This window comes from Brienomyrus brachyistius, chromosome 2 (assembly GCF_023856365.1).
Source record: "Brienomyrus brachyistius isolate T26 chromosome 2, BBRACH_0.4, whole genome shotgun sequence".
In the NCBI taxonomy this organism is placed as follows: domain Eukaryota; kingdom Metazoa; phylum Chordata; class Actinopteri; order Osteoglossiformes; family Mormyridae; genus Brienomyrus; species Brienomyrus brachyistius.
Genome location: NC_064534.1, coordinates 1,611,868 through 1,630,602, shown reverse-complemented (window position 1 = coordinate 1,630,602; position 18,735 = coordinate 1,611,868). Strand labels below are relative to the sequence as shown.

The 18,735-nt window shown below is 52.9% G+C and overlaps 1 protein-coding gene across 1 annotated transcript in view; it reads left to right on the top strand.

Annotated features, from left to right (window-relative positions):
• Positions 1-18,735, top strand: part of cux2b (cut-like homeobox 2b) — a 126,600-nt gene that overhangs the window by 43,280 nt on the left and 64,585 nt on the right. The window contains 2 exon segments of the mRNA XM_049001679.1: positions 7,870-7,980; positions 9,873-9,920. Coding sequence (XP_048857636.1) covers positions 7,870-7,980; positions 9,873-9,920 — 159 coding nt within the window.

The following is an 18,735-nucleotide window of genomic DNA, read 5'->3' as shown; positions in this document are numbered from 1 at the left end:
AAGGCACCTCCAAGTGGTACGTCCATGCAGTGCCGCCTATCATGCAGTGCCGCCTGTCATGCAGTGCCGTCTGTCATGCAGTGCCGCCTATCATGCAGCGCCGCCTATCATGCAGTGCCGCCTGTCATGCAGTGCTGCCTGTCAGGAATTCCCCAGGCTGACATTTACAAGGCCACCACCGAGCGATTAACCCGCACTTGTTGGCATTAAGTGCCGGCGGAATTGAAAGGAGCCGGTTCGTGGGCGGTGGGGTCTGGAGTGAAATGGGACTCTGCATGTTCGCCCCCTGCATGCATCGCTATGGGAACAAAAATGCACAGAGAATAATAACTGATCTGTGCAGCAGGACAGAGTGAAGTCGTCCCCCCACCCAGCCAGCCTGGAAGCAGCCTGTCAGACTGCTCTGTCATGCACGTGGAACTAGTAAAGTGAGTGAGTCCTGGGGAAGGCTCTCCAGTGGTGAAATTAGCCATGCAATTAAAAAAATATTATAACTTAAAAGTGCAGCAAGCTCTGCAAACCTACAAAGAACAGAGGATCATCGAGGCCTTTGTTCATCAAACGCAGAGCCAGACGGTTTTGGTCAAACCCCATTTCAGAGCCAGTGCTCCAGCCCACCCCCTAGTGGCTGTGCCTGGCACTGACAGGGTGGCCCACACCTGCCTGGCATATTCCCATTGCCGCTGCTCTATTTAAAGCCGTTTATTTATGGTTCAGATAAAGGGAGCGAGCTCATGGGGCAGGAATAACGGGCCGCATGGCTGGCTGACAGGTATCCCCACCCCCTGGCAGCCCCGCAAGGGACCCGATACTAGAGCTGAGGCTGGGGGGGGGGGGGCGGGGGGTGCTGTGCGGCTGGTTAGAAAAGCAGTTAACTCACCCCACGGCTGACAGTCACGTGAAAGTGGGCCAGCCTCCACGCTACCTGCTTCCTGGGGGCCCCACGGAACATTCCGGCATTTTCCTGGAACCTTCCTGTGAAAGGCAGAGCTCGCCTGTGCAGTTCCCGTGTCCCGAGGTCCTTCCGCGGAGAGCTCTGACCAGCGATGATTGCGAGGCTTCGTTAAGGCTTCGCAATAATGAAACACACAATCACACGTAATCAAAGCGTCCGCCACTGTATTACCAAGACAATAGACAGCCTGATTGTTACCTCATGCCAGCCGACAAAAGAACAATGGGAAATCTTAATAATAAATCATGTGTTCTAATTTCTCTCTTGTTTAAACATATGTTCTACTTTTAAATGTACCCTGTCAAGTGAGGTGACTCATTTGGGGGAAACTTTTTAATAGAGCCTTTGGTGTTAATATGTAATAAATGTAACTGGCAGACAGACAGGTGCTAAGGGTTTGGAGGGGCCGTTTCAGGAAGGCTTGAGTTAGGAACATGTCATGGCTGAGAGGAGAAGACCGGGGTCTGAAGCTGGGGAGAAGCTTTGGAGTACATCTTTCCACTGTGGATGGACAGAGGAAGTGAGAGAGAATGAGAGCTCCTACAAAAATGGACATAAATGATCCTCTTTGTAAGAAGTGTTCAGGGGAGTCTCACTGGCAATTCTTGGGCTACAGTCTCTCACCATGAAAAGGTTTAGTATTTTTAGGGGGGGTGAGGGGTCATGTAGGGTCCTGATTAATTGGTACCCCTTGGTTCTGGTCCTGCTGAGGGAGGATTGTGTCAGGTCAATCTGTTTCACAGTTGATGGTGGTCTCCCTCAGGGAGAAATGGCATTAGATAACCCTAACCCCCACCCAGCCCTTTACCATAAGTAATCAAACAAAATACTAGACTTATAGCATTTTAATTTTTTTGATTGTAGTTAGAGATTTTTATAAAATTGAGGTCATCCTTGTCGGGACTGAAAAAATGTCCCCACAATGTCAAAAATAACATGTTTTTATGACATTGTGGGGAAATCTGTCCCCCACAATGTAATAATTACAAACAGACACACACACATCAATCCCACCTATGCAAAAAACAGACTCTGCCTCCAGAGATGACCTGAATCTTCATGCCTCCTCCATAACTTAACATAACAAACACAGCAGAAATACAGAGAGCCCCACCCCCTGAGGCCCCTCCACTCTTAGCTCTCACTCTCAGAGGAAAATACTATAGGGAGCACTGTGTGTGTGGGGCGGGGGTCCTTTAAAATATATCCTGAGGTACCCAAGATGCCCCACCCTGAAAATAGTCAGAAATCAAAGACATACAAACAATGATTCCTACAGGTAATGACTTAAAACGCTCTTTTATGTGTACTTTCACATCAAAACAAAGGAGATGATGTGAGGTTATATTTTGTATGCTAAGGAAGCTCCTATTGTGACAGTCGTCAGGATGTGAGCCCTTTGCTGACAGTGATATCAGGAAAACAGAGGCTTGCTGTACACATCAGAACCTTTCAGGGCGTTTCATGCTGCTGTTCAGGTCGGATCACCCAACAAATTGATATTAAAAGTGACTTTACCTGATCCAAGGTTTACCAGAAACCAAATGTACTTTCAATCTTATCTCAACTCAAACGAGAGCTGATTAGGACCAATGAAACATTTTCATTAACCACTAAATTTGAAGCAGAATGGGCTTAACTTAACTGAGGCTTAACCTCAGGACACGACAGCCCCGTTACTGACATCACAACCAGCATGAAGAGCAGATGTCCTGCATAAAGCATTAAACATGCTGTTCTTAGAAACCTTCAGAAGAACATTGTGCATGAGCCTCAGCGTGGTCAGAGAAACCAGTTGGTGACTTGGTCACAATCGGGGAACGCAGCCCCGTCACTCACAGCTCTCAGGCACTAAGAGGAACTGCTCCTCCTGGTTCCCATATAAGCTCGATAACAAGCCCTATGGAAAGAGCAAGGACCCTACCAATATGGCCGAAAGTTTGAGCTGGATGGTGACAGGCTAGGGAGAATGTGGCGTCCAGCAAAGCCATGTCCACCCCCTCACATCTCACTGCTTCAAATCAGCAACATGCATCGGAGACAGAAGAATGATAAACCAGGGGGGGTTTCAAAGACACTGCGTACCCGCTCCAGGGTACTGTCACTGCAGGCTAAACCCGAGCGCAGCGAGAAGCACAAATCGCCAAATCGGTGGATCCTGATTTGTAGGAGCTGGTAGCTGACGCGTGTCAAAATCGCTGGTCCTCCTATTTGGTGGCATGACAACCTGGAGCGATTCCCAGGGACAGCTGAGGAAATGCTGGAGAACTGCTGAGAGATCACCTTCCCCCAGATGAGATCGATACATTCGTGTTCACCAAAATCCCACCCATGGAGGTGGATGTAAGCCATAGTTCATCCATTCACCCATCCACCTTCCGTAGGTGTTTATAGGGTTGCAGTGAGCTTGCAGTGCATATCCCAAGCAGTGGAGCTCCAGAAGGGGACACCAGTACCTCACAGGTCACTCACACACACAGATCACACACCAATGGCATGGGGGAACATACAAGCTGCACACGCGAAAACTCATGTGAACATGGGGGAACATACAAGCTGCACACACAAAAACTCGTGTGAACATGGGGGAACATACAAGCTGCACACACAAAAACTCGTGTGAACATGGGGGAACATACAAGCTGCACACGCTAAAACTCATGTGGACATGGGGGAACATGCAAGCTGCACACGCTAAAACTCATGTGGACATGGGGGAACATGCAAGCTGCACTCGCGAAAACTCGTGTGAACATGGGGGAACATGCAAACTGCACACGCTAAAACTCGTGTGAACATGGGGGAACATACAAGCTGCACACGCTAAAACTCGTGTGAACATGGGGGAACATACAAGCTGCACACGCTAAAACTCGTGTGAACATGGGGGAACATACAAGCTGCACACGCTAAAACTCATGTGAACATGGGGGAACATACAAGCTGCACACGCTAAAACTCGTGTGAACATGGGGGAACATACAAGCTGCACACGCTAAAACTCATGTGGACATGGGGGAACATGCAAGCTGCACTCGCGAAAACTCGTGTGAACATGGGGGAACATGCAAGCTGCACACGCGAAAACTCGTGTGAACATGGGGGAACATGCAAGCTGCACACGCTAAAACTCATGTGAACATGGGGGAACATACAAGCTGCACACGCAAAAACTCGTGTGAACATGGGGGAACATGCAAGCTGCACACGCTAAAACTCGTGTGAACATGGGGGAACATGCAAGCTGCACACGCTAAAACTCGTGTGAACATGGGGGACTGGGATGGGACTGAAAGGCGTGGGCCTGCAGGGATGCCCAGTGATGCACTCTGCTCACACACAGCTCTGGCTGATTTTGTGTTCTGTTCCTTCCTGTTTATTTAGCATTAATGATCCCATGTCTTCCCCATTTTTTGTTTATTAATCTTCAATGTCAGACACTTAAATTCTTTGGTAAATAAATTGTCCTTTCGTAAAAACATTTTATTAACTTGTTAATATTATATTAACACATTAATAAGACCTTAACTATAATAGCGGTAAAACATTAAGACTAATTTGATCGTCAATTGCAATTATTTGTGTGACAATTAATACTCAACTACAATTTAATGAGCCGTACTGGCCTAAGAGGAGAGCAATTATGTGTGTTTATACAATAATGATGAGTGTGTGTGTGTGTGTGTGGTGTATATATTACATTACGGGAACCAAATAACCCAACAATATGATAAAATCCTGTTATTTTGATGTTGTGGGGACTATTTTTGGGTCCTTATGGTGGGCGCTGGGTGGAGGTTAAGGTCGTCATTGTTGGGATTAGGGTTTTGCCGATGGAAATGAATAGAGAGTCCCCACAAAGATATGAATACAGACGTGCTTGTGTGTCTGTTTCTGAGGCCGAACGCCTTATAGAGCTGCCTCTCCCCTTCTTGTTGCTGTAGTGACTGGGGGGGGGGGGGGCTAATGATACACGGGCCAGACTAGACTCTGGCTGACTGGGGCCCATCGATCGCGCAGGTTTGATTTATTGATCGATCTCCCTCCCTGGAAGGCGGAGCTAATCACGAGGTGCTCATGAGCGGTGGGGGGCGATTCGCATCGCACGGCCCCCTTCTGGCCCAGGACTGTGCGCATGCCCACCTGCATGTATTTTTATTATTATTAGTGTACATAGCGAGGGGCAGGGGGGTACAGTCACCAGGCAGAACAGAGTGGATCCATACATTGATGGAATCCAAAGCCTCCGGCATCGATTAGCGCCGCAGCAAACAGCCGCGTGCTGGACGCTGCCGCTTATTTTTAGCCTGAGATTCTGTTCGCTCAGCAGCTATTCTGCTGATGCCGTCACAGTCCCAGACATCTGCCTTTGATCGCAATTAGATGCGATGCAAAAGGGGAAGTAATACCCCCCCACACCCCCCAGCTTGTCCGTCCCGGTTTTTTCGTTTTCTGTCTCGTCCAGATGCCACCTCACCGGCGGATTCTCTCCATGTCGCTGCAGCGCCCCCCCCCCCAGCCGCGGTCAGAGCGTGGCCCATGTGCCGCCTGATACCCCGCCCCCCCCCCCCCCCCCCCCCCGCAGTCAGAGCGTGGCCGATGTGCCGCCCCCCCGCACTGTGAAGCCGCCTTTCTGGTTGCTGTTTATAATTACGTGTTACTTTCGCAGACGCACATTAATGTCGCTCGTCCTGCATATCATTCATTTTGAAACACTTGAGTGTTTTGAAACGCATTGAGTTTAATATCTAAGAAAAATGATAAGTACACAGACCGTCTTTATGCAAACAGATGATTAAAAAGTACTCTGCCATGTGTTTGCATTCTTTGGAGGACTTTCACACCCTGCCAGCCCCCCCCAGCTGATTCTAGCATCTGTCTGCTCTATAGGTGCATGACCTGATCCATTCCCACCACCTCCAGCTGCCCTGTTGGACCCCAGCATGCCCCCCCCCCCCTCCACCTGCCTGTGTAGGTGACCCTTGCTCGGCGTCAGGCTTGACAGTTTTGACCCAGTGCCACTACCAAGTGACACGTTTCGGCCTTTTCCCGCAGAGCATTTGCTGGAAAGTTCATCTCCTGCTCAATCAGCTGGTGCCCGCGGGCACGTTCTGGGTGCTTAGCCTCCATTTGCCCCAGTCCGCAACACGCAGTCACAGCATTCCCCATGTTAGTTGTACTGGTTTGAGTTGAGCCCAGGCTGGAGGGCAGGTCCGGCTGGGCAGAGGAGTGGGTGGGTGGGTGTGTTTGTTGGCCAGTGAAGATCCTGATCACTTTGGGAGGACTTGGGGTGTCAGTGTGCACGTTACAGGACGTCACTGGGGGGGCACCTGCCATCATTGTCACGCTGTAACTGCCCCCCCCGCCGCCTGTTTCTCGCCCCTCCAGTGTCTCTCACTACCAGGGCACTGAACAGCCCACAGGAGGACGAGAAAACAAACCTGAACAAAAGAGGAACGTTCCACTTCAGTTCCTCCGCAGAGGCAGCTCTGTAATTTGACGGACTGCTGCTCCTGCCTCTGCTGCGATGCTGGAGCCTCTGCCTGCTTATCATGTGACCTGCAGTCCGCTGTCAGGAGTCTCCCTTTAGCCGTAAACAGAGCTGGATCGCCGCTCGTTAAGAAGGGCGCCGCGTCCATGGTGGTGAGGGAGCATTCAGGAGCTCAGAGGCGCCCCCTGCTGTTGTGCTCTTAAGACGAAATACCCGAATGGCTTTCTTTGCTCGTCGAGTCTTACTGGGGTGTGTAAAGAAAGGGACCATGTGGGACTGCATCGAAGCTTTGTTTTGGGAGGTGCTGAGGACCCCTCCCAGTAATGCTGGTCTACATGGCTTGCCACTTGTGTAATTTTTCAGGGGTTGGGGGGCACGTCAGGGGGTGCCTTTGTGGGAGGAGCCACGGCTGCCCACCGTCGCCCCCTGGGGATTATAGCCATGAGTATAGCATCTTTATCCAGTGCCTGCCCCAGACGCAGTGCCTCTGCTCTGTCATAAACCACCTCTGCGGCTCACAGTAGCAGCTCGGCCCCCCCCCTCCATAAGATCCCGCCCTCAACTTTTCAGTTAGAAACAATGCGGATTTATGGACAGCCATCACTTAAATTTGCCTCGTCGCGTGCGAGTGCTGGACAGGTAGTTGAATCAAGGCTTCTTATTCCCTCCACCTTTAGTGGAAACATGGCAAAGGGGGGTGTTTGGGGGGAGAGAACAAACGTAATCGTCGGCAGGACGCGGTATTTTCGAGTGGAGGGTGGGGTTCTCAAGGTGATCTGTGTGGTCCAGGGAGGTTGCAGAGGGGCTGCTTCTTCGCTTTCTAGAGGAACGGGACATTGATAAGGTGCTTTCTAAAATGTTTTTATTACAAAGCCTTGCAGTGGTACATTAGTGCTGCCACATGCAGGATGAATGTCGAGGACGATATAAAGGTCTTTGAAAGCTCCCCGGAGACACAGTCAAAGAGCCCTTTGCCGTGTCCCCCCCCCGGTGGGGGTACTTTACCGTTATTGACTCTGTTTTGGTGCCACCTTTCTGAAGAAGTCGTACCTCGTCCTGATCCGGTCCACAGCCCCCCGAAAGCTGGGAGTCCCTCCACCCCACGCCTCTGACTTTGTGGAGTTTTCCTTCTGTGCCTGTCTGCTGCCCCCGCCCCCCCCGACCTCTCAAGATGCCCTCGTCTCTGGCTGCCGTATCGATTATTTCACTTTCTGATTATCTAAAAAGCTTTTTTTGTGACTCTGTACTTCAGCCATCTCATTTATTTTTGCTTGACTGTGTATGGTCTTCTGGTTGCAGTAACTGTTGCCTCTTATCAGATTATATGGAATCTGTCCCCCAGCGTGTCTCGGTGGCCTTGCCCCCCCTCCCCCCCGGTCCCTGACCCCCTGCCCCTGACCCCCTGCCCTTGCTCTCCACACAGAGGGAGCTGGACTCAGTGGCTTCGGAGCTGGCTGGCCGACAGGAGGAGAGTGACCATTCCCATAAGCTCCTGGTGGAGCTGAGCCGGGAGTTCAGGAGAAATGTCCCTGAGGTAAAGTCCCACCCCCACTCCCCACCCCCACCCTGTGTGCTTCTCTGCCTGTGACTCCATTCATTGTTTTCCTGCCTTTCATCTGACTGCATGGTGTCGGTTTTTGGTTGCCATGTTGACACAGCAGTTGGGGGGACACCTGTAGGTTCAGGACCAGCTTGGGCCAGAAGGAGTGGCCTCACTGCCCAGAGCTGCATGCCTCGGGCCAACTCTGCTCCTCTACTCAAGGCCCCGGCTTGTGTAGGCCCTGAGTACAGGATATGGCCTAAGCTGTGATCCCGTGAGCATGCTTCAGCCTGAACGAGTGGGGCAGTTCACGGTTAGTCCTGCCTCAGGCGGTTATCCCTCCCAGGGGAGGATGCGACGCATAAGCTGGTTTGCTGGACTAGACCTCAGGGCTGTGTTCTGGGTTAGACCTCAGGGCTGCATTCTGGATTATATCTCAGGGCTCAGTTCTGGATTAGACATCAGGGCTGTATTCTGGATTAGACCTCTGGGCTGTGTTCTGGATTAGACCTCTGGGCTGTGCTCTGGATTATATCTCAGGGTTCAGTTCTGGATTAGACCTCTGGGCTGTATTCTGGATTAGACCTCTGGGCTGTGTTCTGGATTAGACCTCTGGGCTGTGCTCTGGATTAGACATCTGGGCTGTGTTCTGGGTTAGACCTCAGGGCTGTATTCTGGATTATATCTCAGGGCTCAGTTCTGGATTAGACCTCAGGGCTGTATTCTGGATTATATCTCAGGGTTCAGTTCTGGATTAGACCTCAGGGCTGTATTCTGGATTAGACCTCTGGGCTGTGTTCTGGATTAGACCTCTGGGCTGTGTTCTGGATTAGACCTCTGGGCTGTGTTCTGGGTTAGACCTCAGGGCTGCATTCTGGATTATATCTCAGGGCTCAGTTCTGGGTTAGACCTCAGGGCTGCATTCTGGATTATATCTCAGGGTTCAATTCTGGATTAGACCTCAGGGCTGTATTCTGGATTAGACCTCAGGGCTGTATTCTGGATTAGACCTCTGGGCTGTATTCTGGATTAGACCTCAGGGCTGTATTCTGGATTAGACCTCTGGGCTGTATTCTGGATTAGACCTCTGGGCTGTGTCCTCCCAGCTACTTCCAGCCTAGAAGCAGCATTATACACATGACCTCTGTGATATCATCTTGATGACCATGCTGGAGATTCATCACGTATCATAATTAGGGGCGTCATTCCAAGGCCCCCAGCATGCCAGCTCCTGCAGCACCCCACTGGCATCATCGTCGTCGTGGACATTCAGTCCATCCACATCATTCCCGGTTGTCCTTTTCCACTTTGACCTTCAGCTCTTCTCTGCATCATGGCTGTTCTTGTAATAAACATAAAATGAGGCAGATTCATTCTTCGTTCATCGAGGGGCGATTAAATGGCCTTGTAGAATGGTGGGCCCTCGTACGCTTTCTCTGCTCTGGCCGTGGTGGATGGTGTTGTGGGTGCCTGGGCTGATTCACGTGGCGTACGGCTCAGTGTGAGTCACTTCTCCTTGTGTGTCTGAGTGTACGGGCCTGATGTTCGCCGAGTGTTAGGTTTTCGCATTGGCAATGGGGGGAGGGGGATGCCCTGGAGAAGATCCAGGGACACGAGCGAGGGGTCTGGCACTAGTGAGGGGCCCTGCCAAATTCGCTGCAGCTCCGGGCACCATTTCAGCTGGACAACTGTAACGTAAAAACAGCGACCGGCTCCCCTTCTGACATTGTTTATGTCACTTTCGTGTTTCATTGCCGTCTGACTAAACAACTTCTGTTAATGACGGCTGATCACATGACCCCCACTCCAGCCCAGGCTGATGGCATGCGGTTTTGTTCGGTTTTGTTCTGGCTTAACACCCCCCCCCGATTTCTTTGTGTCTGCAGGAGGTACGGGAGATGGTGAGCCCCGTGCTGAAGAGCTTCCAGGCCCAGGTGAGGCTCGCCTCCCCCCCACTCCCACCCAACATGCTTGTGGAAGCAGCATATCATACCACTGAGGCTCATGGTCAGTCAGAGACCCCCCCAGTTTGGGCAAGCACCCCACCCAAGGAGTAAATTAGTGTGGAGTGCAGGGAGATGATGATGATAAGAAGCCACCCCCATCCACCCATCCCCCCTCCCCCGTCCCGGATCGGCGTCTATTTCCTCCAAACCCGATTTCATGCTTTCAGCCGCTTCTGTTTCCTCGAAGGTGAGTGCTGTCCGCCTGTCAGCGGGCGATCAGATGTCTCGCAGGTGGCGGGGGGAGCCTCCTCATTACTCTGTCCGGATGGTGCGTCTTTGGGACGCTGTCTGATAGCCAGCAGCCGTCACCCGATCTGAGCGCGGCTCCTCTGCGCCCATTAAACTGGGGTCATAAATCACACTGGTGAGCCAGGTTACGGGCCAAGCCCGGGGGGTGTCAAGTCCCGGGGCCCTAATCCGGGGGGTGTCAAGTCCCGGGGCCCTAATCCGGGGGGTGTCAAGTCCCGGGGCCCTAATCCGGGGGGTGTCAAGTCCCGGGGCCCTAATCCGGGGGGTGTCAAGTCCCGGGGCCCTAATCTGGGGGGTGTCAAGTCCCGGGGCCCTAATCCGGGGGGTGTCAAGTCCCGGGGCCCTAATCCGGGGGGTGTCAAGTCCCGGGGCCCTAATCTGGGGGGTGTCAAGTCCCGGGGCCCTAATCTGGGGGGTGCGGTCAGCTCCAGAATCCAGTTTCCTCACTGAGATGGTCTTTGGCGCTCGTGCTCGCTCGATCGGTAGCAGAGGGAAGCACTGAGGTGGGGAGTCGCAGAGCCCCCACGTCCCAGATTGATTGGAAATCACCAGAATATACACCGGGAGTCCTGTCAGGCTTGGCGTCCTTTGAGTTTCGGTGCTGCTCACGGGGTGGGGATGATGTTCTTTGTTGAAGGCTGCTAAGCTGGTCCAGTATGATAAGCTTGAGAATAGCGAGACAGGATTCAGTGGTTTGAAGCATTACAGCTGTCCTGGGGAGCGGAAGCAGCCCATTGGCCTTCCCATCACACTTTGGGCCACGGTTGTCTTTGTCTCAGCCGTGGTGGGGGGTCAGATTCACGCCTCAAACTCCATGTGCTCAAAACAGAAACGATATGAAAAGAATGGGGACTTTAATTAATTTCCCCGCCATCACTAGGCTTTTGTGCAGCGACGGAACAGGAATGTCGCTTATTTATAATCTCTCCACCTTCCCCTGCTGCCTGCAGACTCAGCCATACCCTTAGAACCTTCATTTGCCACGCACAGGCTCAGCCACGCCCATAGCTCCTTCTCCTGTCGCTTACAGGCTCAGCCATACCTTTTAGCCTTTCCTCTGCTGCCCGCAGATTCAGCTGTACCCTCAGAACCATTTCCTGCTGCCCAGCAGACTCAGCCACACCCTGAGAACCTTTTCCTGCCACCCACAGGCTCAGCTACCCGCTTAGAACCTTCCCCTGCCGCTGCGTCAAAAGGTACCGCTAGCTCCAGCACCTATCCCGATTTGAAAGGAAAGCTCCATCCCTTTGAAGTGCTTCTGGGACCCTAGTGGGCCCCCCCCCCCACTGCTTCATTATGGCACGCCCCTCCCATCCCGCTGTGCTTGAGCCGCTAATTACTGCTATCCAGCCGACTGATTAGTAAACCACTGCCGACCTAGATTCAGCAGAGCGGGCAGCGAAGGGTTAACGTGAGGCGCGGGCGGCTGTCGCTGGTCCCCCTGTGCCCCCCCTCGCCATCCCTCCCCTTTTCTTCCCGGGAAGTTTGTTAATGAGGTCCCGTCAGACCTGAGGAGAGGTGTTAATTTGGCCTGTGAAGTGGAAGGAGATTAAGGACGGGTGAGCGGCGGAGTTTACGGCTTAAAATACACCGTCGTCCTTATTAATCTGCCGTCCCGGGAGCCCGGCGTCTTCCGCCTTCATAATGAAGAGTGGCCCTTAATGAAGGCCCTTCTAATGAAGCTGACCCTGTGGCCAGCAGGATGCACGTGCTGCCATGGCCTCACACACACCTGGGGGGCCACAGCACCTGCCGCCTGGCCTCACACACACCTGGGGGGCCACGGCACCTGCCGCCTGGCCTCACACACACCTGGGGGGCCACGGCACCTGCCGCCTGACCTGTCCACCACCACTAGCCTCGTCTCGATCCCAGTTTTTCTGTCCATCCTGTTTCGTGACACATCCAGTAGCCCCCCCCCCCCCCCCCAATGACCACGCCAGAGACCAATGGAGCATCCTGATCCAAAGCAAGACAGCAGCAAAGGTGCAGTTTACGCCTTGATTCTTCACCTCACTTCAAAGGGTGTGTGTGTGGGGTGGGAGGGGGGCGAATTCCCACCTTTACGGGATTGTGGGGGGGGGGGGGGCAAAAAATAGCAATAGCACTTTCATATGCATGTGCGGGGGGGGGCGGTCTCTGAACCGCGGGCTCCGTCTCTCTCCTGGAGATGAGATGTTTTCCCCCGCGGCGCTGCTCTGTCAGGCCGAAATTAGCTAGTCATCTGTTTCTTCCTCTCTTCCTTTTCTCTTTTCGGTGTGTCTGTTGGCACTAGCAGGAAAGAAAACAGCAGCACAGGCCTCTAATTACAGAAAGTTGCTTTACAAAGATAATCTGAGAAGTAATTTAGCGTGCACAACGCGAGCCGAGGCTCCATGCGGATGGGATCCTGATAAATAGTTAGTAACGTGTAATTAGCGGCTCCGCTGGTTACATCCCATTAACCCCTGGTGCTCGGAAATGATATCCTCATTATTATCCCGAAAGGTGGAATCGCGCTGACTAAACGGCAAAGCTGCAAATGCCCATTAATTACCCATGTTCTCTGGACGGATGTCGGGCCTGTGGCTTTTTTTTGGCGAGGCGGTCCTCGTCACGCCAGGATGCGCCTTGCCGTGTGACCCACAGTGCATTGTGGGAAAGCCTCGCTCGTGCTGCCGTCGCCCAGGAGTGGAGCTGGTTTGCATGGAATTCTGTCTTTTGAGTGGGATTTTTAAAATGGGGGGGAGACCTTTCACATGGAACTGGTAGCCGAAAGAGTGTTAGGAAAACATTCAAACTGGCTGTGCTTATTATTATTATTATTATTATTATTACGGTTATTATTATTAACGCTTAACAATAATAATAGTAGTTGTATTATTTCTACTGCTACTTAATTAGCATTTTTAGCCTCCACTTTGAGCCCCTACTGGCAGTTTTCATCCTGTTTCCTCGGAGCTCACAGGAGATAGCCTCTTGGCGGTCTACAGCTCCTCGCACGCTGGCAGCTGGAGCAGTGCTCCCTCTTGTGATGAACCTCAGGCTGGTGATCGCTGAGGAAACATCCGCCTATATTAGCAGGTTCCCGGCAGACGCAGTCTGCTGACACGCCTCTCCGGCACCCGGCCGGAATGCGACGCTTTGGCACGTGACCCTGTACATGTGGAGAGGCGTCGCTGCACCGCCAGGCCAACACCCTGCTTTTTCATCACTCATATCAAAGTTCCCTCCTCCTCTTTTTTTGATGAGCTGTAATTTTCTTCCTGAAATTAATCTTGAATGTATAAATATGTTATGAATGGCAGAATAATTTAGTAGAGTAACGGATGATAATTAATTACAGCCCTGTAGAAAGGCTTCCTGTTATGACTCTGCCTTTGCCTCCTTATTATAATCACCCACCGACATGGCCACGCCCCTCTCGCCGTCTCCCTGACGGGCCGACATGCAGAGCATCTGCGTCGTGTTGATAGCAACTCTGGGTGTCAAGCTTCTGTCGGAGCAGCTCTGGGGCAGTGGCTGACAGCTGGATTTTAAGTGTGTGAAGCAGCTCGAAGGCCATTTGGGGAGGGGGAGTGTGGGTCTTGGGGGTCGCATGGGAGGTCATGTGACCTCGGTTATGTGGCAGGGCTTTGTCATGAGTGAGGATGTAGGGGCCCCCATGTTGTTTTTCCCATGTCAGCGTCAGAGACATCATTGCGATGTTCTCTCTGTCTTTTTAACCAATTTGTTTTCTATTAACGCTTTTCATGTTGTTTATGGATCAGTTTTTGCCCAGGTTCAGTCAGGTCTCCCCCAGAGTCAGCTTGACCTCAGGTGCTCTGTGCGCAGGCCTCTGCCTGCCAGTGCACTGCAACCTATTTCATCTCACCGACTTCACCAGCTATTCCAAGCCAGCCAGTCATTAAAAGTGCAGAGCAAACCCGGGTCTGGGAGCTCCCTGGGCCAGACAAAAATAGGATCCCAGAATGACAAGGCACGGTACATAGCAACATGCCTCGGTACACAGTGACATGGTGCAGTACACAGCAGTGAGGCACGGTACACAGAGAACGATGATGTGTGGTACACAACACCGACGCGTGGTACACAGCGATGAGATGTGGTACACAGCGAATTGGCGTGGTACACAGCATCCAGGCGCAGTAAACAGCATTGAGGTGTGATACACAGTGACGTGGTGCGGTACACATCAGTGAGGTGCGGTACACAATGACGTGGTGTGGTACACAGCTGCGAGCCAGGTACACAATGACAGGGTGTGGTGCACAACAGCAAGGCGGGTACACAATGACGTGGTGTGGTACACAGCAGAGAGGGGGGTACACAGTGACGTAGTGTGATGCACAGCAGCGAGGAGGGTACACAGTCACATGGCGCAGTACACAGCGACGTGGCACGATACACAGCAGCGAGGCACGGTACACAGTGACGTGGTGCAGTACACAGCAGTGAGGTGCGGTACACAATGACGTGGTGTGGTACACAGCAGTGAGGTGGGTGCACAGTGATGTGGTGCAGTACACAGCAGCGAGCCGGGTACACAGTGACATGATGTGGTACACAGCAGTGAGGCACGGTACACAGTGACTTGGCACGGTACCCAGCAGCGAGGCGGGTAGACAGCAGCGAGGCGGGTACACAGTGATGAGGGGCAGTACACAGCAGCGAGGAAGGTACACAGTAACGTGGTGTGGTACACAACAGAGAGGTGCAGTACACAGTTACATGATGTGGTACACAGCAAGGCACAGTACACAGTGACGTGGTGTGGTACAGAGCAAGGCATAGTACACAGTGACGTGGTGTGGTACACAGCAGCGAGGCACGGTACACAGTGACTTGGCACGGTACCCAGCAGCGAGGCGGGTAGACAGCAGCGAGGCAGGTACACAGTGATGAGGGGCAGTACACAGCAGCGAGGAAGGTACACAGTGACGTGGTGTGGTACACAACAGAGAGGCGCAGTACACAGTGACGTGGTATGGTACACAGCAGCGAGGAAGGTACACAGTTACATGGTGTGGTACACAACAGAGAGGTGCAGTACACAGTTACATGATGTGGTACACAGCAAGGCACAGTACACAGTGACGTGGTGTGGTACAGAGCAAGGCATAGTACACAGTGACGTGGTGTGGTACACAGCAGCGAGGTGCAGTATACAGTTATATGGTGTGGTACAGAGCAAGGCATAGTACACAGTGACGTGGTGTGGTACACAGCAGCGAGGAAGGTACACAGTAACGTGGTGTGGTACACAGCAGCGAGGTGCAGTACACAGTTACATGGTGTGGTACACAGCAGCGAGGCGCAGTACACATTGATGTGGTGTGGTACACAGCAGCGAGGAAGGTACACAGTAACGTGGTGTGGTACACAGCAGCGAGGCACAATACACATTGACGTGGTGTGGTACACAGCAGCGAGGAAGGTACACAGTAATGTGGTGTGGTACACAGCAGCGAGGCACAGTACACATTGACGTGGTGTGGTACACAGCAGCGAGGTGCAGTACACAGTTACATGGTGTGGTACACAGCAGCGAGGCGCAGTACACATTGACGTGGTGTGGTACACAGCAACATGGCAGGTACACAGTGACGTGATGCGGCACAGCCAGCTCTTGCATCTTTTCTTTTTTTTAGTCCTTCACTGCTGGAGAAGGAGCTCACATTTGCACCATACAAGAGACATCTGCCAGAAGCCATAGGGTGCATCTACTTCCGATGATACTTTTCGTCTTAGGATGGTGAAGGTCTGCCTGCTAGCAGTGCTTTGTCTTTTTGCTTTCATTTGGCAGTTTTCAGATTACCTGGTTAAGATTAGTTCCTGTTGTCTCAGTTCTTGTCCAGCCTTGGATTAGAGTAAAGATCAGATCTCCTCCATCTTTAGGTCCTTGTTTTTTGCCAGCTTAGCCCTCAGCTGTTCTGATGCCGCCTTGCGGCCTGGATTACCCTGACAGGACTGTCTCTAAACGCCTTTGATCTGGCTGAAGCTCCCTGCCTCTCTCTCCCTCTGCTGTTTTTGATCGCATTCCGCCTTTGTCCCGACTAAACGTCTTGCTGGTGCTCTTCCTGTGACTGCAGAGACGGAGACAAGCTTTTGCGGCAGGTATGCAGGGCAGCCGGGGGGGGGGGGGGGGGGGGGGGGGGGGCTGGTATAAATAGACTTCATATGTCCAAGCAGATGGAACTGATGTGTCTTGGTGCGTTATGCTCTCCATCGTCGGAGTTCATTTTTAAAACCCTGACAGCATGAGCCCCCAACCCCTGGAGAGGTCACACCTGGTCAGAGAAGTGGGGGGGCTCACGGCGAGGCATCACTGACCTTGGTGTGCTCTGCCCCTCCCCCTCCTCTCAGCGCGCCACCTCTGGCTCTAGATTCCACTATGTTCTGGGTTCAGTTTGGAGCTTAACTCTTTTCTGTTTGGGACCAGCAGGGGGTGCTGCTGATGTTTGGGAGACGGTCCACTGTGGTGGGGGGGCTGGCTGGCAGGTGCAAACAAACTTGCTCTAATTAGCCTGAGAGTGAGAGTAGGCCAGGCGGCAGCGGGCCCCGGGCCTATGCGGAGGAAAGAAACCGGATCAGTCACAGGGAAAAAAAACTGTATTTTTACATGGTGAAGGGAGTGCTCCCCGTCGGCGACGCAAGACTCACGAGAATGTTTCGGTTCTGGTTCTGATGCTGCAGGATGCTGGTTCCTGAGCAGCATTAGCCAACAGCACCGCTTGCCCCGTCCGACACTCCGGTCAGAAATCAGATTCCTGCCGACTCCATTTCTCTGTGATTCCGGCCTGCAAAGGTTTTTTTTTCTTTTTTTAAATTTTTAATTTGAGATGAATCTGAACCTACTAATTAAACCTAACTTTCTGAAGCAGCCTTTCCTACAGCTACCTGAAATTTAATTTAGACTTCAAAAGAACAAAGACTTTAAAGTAAATCCATTGTTTTTCATTTAGACTCACAATTGTCTGTCCTCTCGTAAAGGGCCGTTATAGTGATGATTGATCTGGTAATTAAAATATGCAGAGGGTAGGAAAATATTAACAGTTTTTTTTTAGTTTTTTTGTGTTAGAAAACAGCCAACATTTTTTCCTGGCAGATAATTAAATTTCATACATTGATGTTCTTTACGCTGCATTCATTGGCCTCATTATTTTTCCATTTTCATCTTTCTGCTGGAAGATCGATAGATTGATAAAATGATGGCGCTCATCTTAAATAATGCACAGAACTGGGAAGCACTCGCTCATCTGTGGGGGGGGGGGGGGGGGTGGGATTCCAGCCCCCTCCTCCAGATCACGTTTCCCTCACAAACTGGGAGCTGACGTCAGCCATGCATCATCCTCTGGCTGGCTGGTATCGTGCGGGACCCACCAAAATCGCACTTTTCCGTTTGCTACCTGAAAGGATACAGAGCTGGCAGCTTTTACTGTGTATGACGTGAAAGAACCCTTAGCGTCACCAGGGAAAGTTCAGCTGAGGTAATGCGAGCCTGCGTTATGGCGGGGATCACACGTCTGGCCTGCGTTATGGCGGGGGGCACGCGTCTGGCCTGCGTTATGGCGGGGGGCACGTGTATGGCCTGCGTTATGGCGGGGATCACACGTCTGGCCTGCGTTATGGCGGGGATCACACGTCTGGCCTGCGTTATGGCGGGGGGCACGCGTCTGGCCTGCGTTATGGCGGGGATCACACGTCTGGCCTGCGTTATGGCGGGGGGCACGCGTCTGGCCTGCGTTACGGCGGGGGGGCACGCGTCTGGCCTGCGTTATGGCGGGGATCACACGTCTGGCCTGCGTTATGGCGGGGGATCACACGTCTGGCCTGCGTTATGGCGGGGGACACGCGTCTGGCCTGCGTTATGGCGGGGGGCACGCGTCTGGCCTGCGTTACGGCGGGGGGCACGCGTCTGGCCTGCGTTATGGCGGGGATCACACGTCTGGCCTGCGTTATGGCGGGGATCACACGTCTGGCCTGCGTTATGGCGGGGGGCACGCGTCTGGCCTGCGTTATGGCGGGGGGCACGTGTATGGCCTGTGTTATGGCGGGGATCACACGTCTGGCCTGCGTTATGGCGGGGATCACACGTCTGGCCTGCGTTATGGCGGGGGGCACGCGTCTGGCCTGCGTTATGGTGGGGGGCACGTGTATGGCCTGCGTTATGGCGGGGGGCACGTGTATGGCCTGTGTTATGGCGGGGATCACACGTCTGGCCTGCGTTATGGCGGGGGGCACGCGTCTGGACTGCGTTATGGCGGGGGGCACGCATCTGGCCTGTGTTATGGCGGGGATCACACGTTTGGCCTGCGTTATGGCGGGGATCACACGTCTGGCCTGCGTTATGGCGGGGGGCACGTGTATGGCCTGCGTTATGGCGGGGGGCACGTGTATGGCCTGTGTTATGGCGGGGGTCACACATCTGGCCTGAGTTACGGTGGGGGGCACGCGTCTGGCCTGCGTTACGGTGGGGGACACGCGTCTGGCCTGCGTTATGGCGGGGGTCACA